This window comes from Serpula lacrymans (genome assembly GCF_000218685.1).
Source record: "Serpula lacrymans var. lacrymans S7.9 unplaced genomic scaffold SERLAscaffold_10, whole genome shotgun sequence".
NCBI lineage: Eukaryota > Fungi > Basidiomycota > Agaricomycetes > Boletales > Serpulaceae > Serpula > Serpula lacrymans.
In genome coordinates, this window is record NW_006763299.1 from 1,828,254 (window position 1) to 1,831,715 (window position 3,462).

Consider the following 3,462-nt stretch of genomic DNA (forward strand, 5'->3'; position numbering starts at 1 on the left):
GCTCTGGGCCCTATCGCTGCTAGAGCGAGTAAATTTCCCTCCTTGGGTTTCAGGACGGCAGTGAACTGACGCCCATGTGTTGAATAGAAAAAGACGGCGCGCAAGGCGCCTGGGCTCGGTCTGCGGAATCGGTCTCAGCGGTTGGCTGAGTATGCGCAGCGCAGAGCTGACGTCCTTGGGCTTTTCGGTCCTTCTGAGTATTCACCACCCATGAACGACGAAGACTCGAATGCGTTGATGGATCTGACGAACGGCGGCGGCGCGTCTGGGGACTCCAAGGGGAGAAAGCGACGGAGACCGTGGCGCGAGCGTGAGAGGGTCGGGGGGCTATCAAGTGTATATGGATTGAGGTATCGATTGCAAGCTCCGTCAGACGCGCTGTTTCGTCCTAGAGTTGACGAGGAGGAAGAAGTGGAGTATGAGGAGATGGTGAAGCGGACGGTGGTGTTCGGCCCTGTTGGGCAGGGACGGTGAGTTTTATTATTATTAGATTGGTTTGAGGGATGTGTTTTGGGGCTGAAGGGTATGGGAGTTTAGGTACAAGTACGATCCGAAGATGCCATCTTCTCACTTGTCAGTGGGCAGCACTCTGTCCTGAAACGTTCTCCAAAACTGCAAATACGCATCTAGTTTTACATTAGCATTTCGGGCGTCTTGGAATGTGGAATTTCGCTCGGGCCCAAGATTGCCAAGTGGCACATTTTATTGTACATTTAATGGTCGCAAAAACCTATATACATAATTTGTTCGTTGAAAGATAGCACATGTTTGTTTTGGATGATGTTTCAAAGATTTAGAGCCTGTTCACACAGCAAGTATCACCAACATTTGTCACACCCCAAATGGATGAAAAAGTCTGAAAGTAGTTAAAATATTTAATTGTATTCTAGACCTACAGAATAATGTATTTTTGTGGACATATTTCCATTAATTGGAATTCTATGGAACCAAACGGCACGGAAGGGGCCATTAGAATATTGTCTTTGGTCCGACGTAAGAGTCACACGACCTCTCTTTCTTTAGTGCAACCACATACGCTGGCCACAAAATAGACAAAATATTCGAGAATTATCTTTCTTTCTTTTATTTCGATATTATTTCTCGCATACTCTGGTTAGAACGATCCTTAACAAATCCCACTACGCACACCTACCAATAATTATTCACCATATATGTCTGAACCCGAGCCTCAACAGAACCTACAAGTTCCAGACTTTGCATCACAAGAACACGAAGAGATCAGAAATGGTCTCATTCGTATCCTTGGCCTAACTAACGAAGAAGCCATCGAAAACACTTACCACTACACGGAGAACTCGCAACAACATTCATCTAGCCAATCATGCACAAATTCCTATCAACCCTCGCAACACGTCTCCTGACCCTCAACCAGCAAATAATCCTGACCAGGAGAGCAACAAACAGAAAACCAAAGTTACAGACTTTGACGACGACAGCTCGGTTCCATCCTTCATCCTCGACCGACCATCTTCTTACGCCTTGCAAAAGCTAGAAGACATAGAATACGTCAAACTATGGTATTTCACACCTGCGGGCTGCACTGAAGCTACCGCAACAATGTGATCAAATGCTGACTCTTTCAGCTTTACCAAAATGGGTGACTTAGTTGCACTCAGACCCATATCCTCCACTCGAGCCTCTCGGAACGTCATCCAAGATGAAAATCTAACCATGGCGCAACTTTCAGTAGCTCGCACTGCATTCCTCGACCATGCCAAAAAATTGGCATGGCCGCGCAGACATCTTGATTCTCTCGTCCGGTTCTTCAGCCACATTGAGAACCACCCTCTGCGCCGTACCCCGCACGGAGAAGAAGCATTGTTAGCTTATCAAGCTCAAGTCAGAAGAGAATGGCACGACTGACTGAAACTCAATTCAGAGTCAGTCTTCAATATAGCCAACATCAATGAGAATCTACTGGCATCCATCGAGAGACAGCTCTTGACGAGTGCCTACGCCAGGGAAATCAAACAGGTACGTCTCTTCTTTTCTCATTATAACTTATGTCCTACATTGTTTTCTAATCAATACTGTCTACTTTCCATCATATAATCAACCTACAATCATCAACCACACCCATGCACATAATGTGAGGAATCAAATTTTCTTATTGCATTCCCATCATGTCGTGGTTATCCGATTTGCTCCCTGTCACTCCTTTTGCCCTTGGACTAGAGATTACAGCCGGTATCTTATTACTTTTATCCTTTTTCTTCTTATTCTCCATTCATACTCACGTCCTATTGTACTTACAACAAAGGAGAACTGTTGTAGACCCTCGAGAAGATATCCAAATGACATAGCAACAATCTAGTGTTATGTCTGGGAATACTTTGGAGGGATATTGATAAGCGAAGAAGGCTGTGAGTCAGCGTCTTCTCATGGGCTTACTGATACAGCCAATTGCACACTTCTTACCAATACTTTCTCTCATACAATTAGTAAATACAATAGATCGGACCACTTTTTCTTTCTTTTCCTATTGGTTAGTCAATTGGTTAGACCACTTTCTTAACTCTTCCCTTTCTCGGTCTGACCCTTGTTGTTCACTATATAAAGAAGTACATACTTGATATATTATTCTTTAGTTCAATATTAGTTTGGATTTGCGCCTATATCAATACTCTTCAACTTTCATACCCTGCTTCACCGCCTTTCAGCAAGGACTTGACCAGGCATTGTGTTTTGTTATATAGCTTCGTATTCGTTGTTTAACACATAAACTCATTCACGCAAATACAATCAATCACACATCACGCACATGTAAATGCAAATGCATTCACATAATTATAATCAAAAAATAAATAAATCATATATTGTAACAACAACACTTCCACATGCATCATATATATACATAATATCATAACTGTCAGATGAGCAACATTCATGCAGGCCCAAAAGCCAAACAAACTACCTACCACATACGTCGCAATGCATCTCCATACAGAAGGCAGGAAAAACCATACAGCCGCCCTTGATCAAGATCCCCTGACACATCCCACGACAACCGTTGTCATTGTTGCAACCACCAACAACATGAACACTACGACAATTGTTCCTTTCGTGCTGCAAAAACGCCCACCAATCCAGTGTGCGCATTATGCCTTGGCTCATACCCCCATGATTTTCCCAAATGCAACACAGACCGCATGTGGGACGGCTCCCCTGTCAGATGTACAAAATCAGAAAGAGGCAGAGTCATTAATCCGGGCAGTAAACCCATATGCATTGACTGGCAGAGACACAGAGGATATCACAACAATGACCACCCACAATGTCATGAATGCTCAGGATGCAGAGCCAAAGATCATGGAGCTCAAGAATGCAATCGCAGACAAAAGACTACATCTAACAACTCCTTATAAAATACTTGCATGGACAACTGCACTGGAAACTACAGGCTTGATAATCAAATACCCAAACATATCGCTATCCTTAAAG

General features: G+C 43.6%; 1 protein-coding gene across 1 annotated transcript; it reads left to right on the forward strand.

The window, feature by feature from the left end:
- Positions 1–210: 210 nt before the first annotated feature.
- On the forward strand, positions 211–1,884 carry SERLADRAFT_440658 (uncharacterized protein; the record flags this gene model as incomplete). The annotated part of the gene is made up of 3 exons (XM_007321115.1): positions 211–470; positions 1,314–1,538; positions 1,605–1,884. The coding sequence occupies 3 exons, from the start codon at positions 211–213 to the stop codon at positions 1,882–1,884; spliced, it is 765 nt and encodes a 254-aa protein (XP_007321177.1).
- Between the last annotated feature and the right edge of the window lie 1,578 nt (positions 1,885–3,462).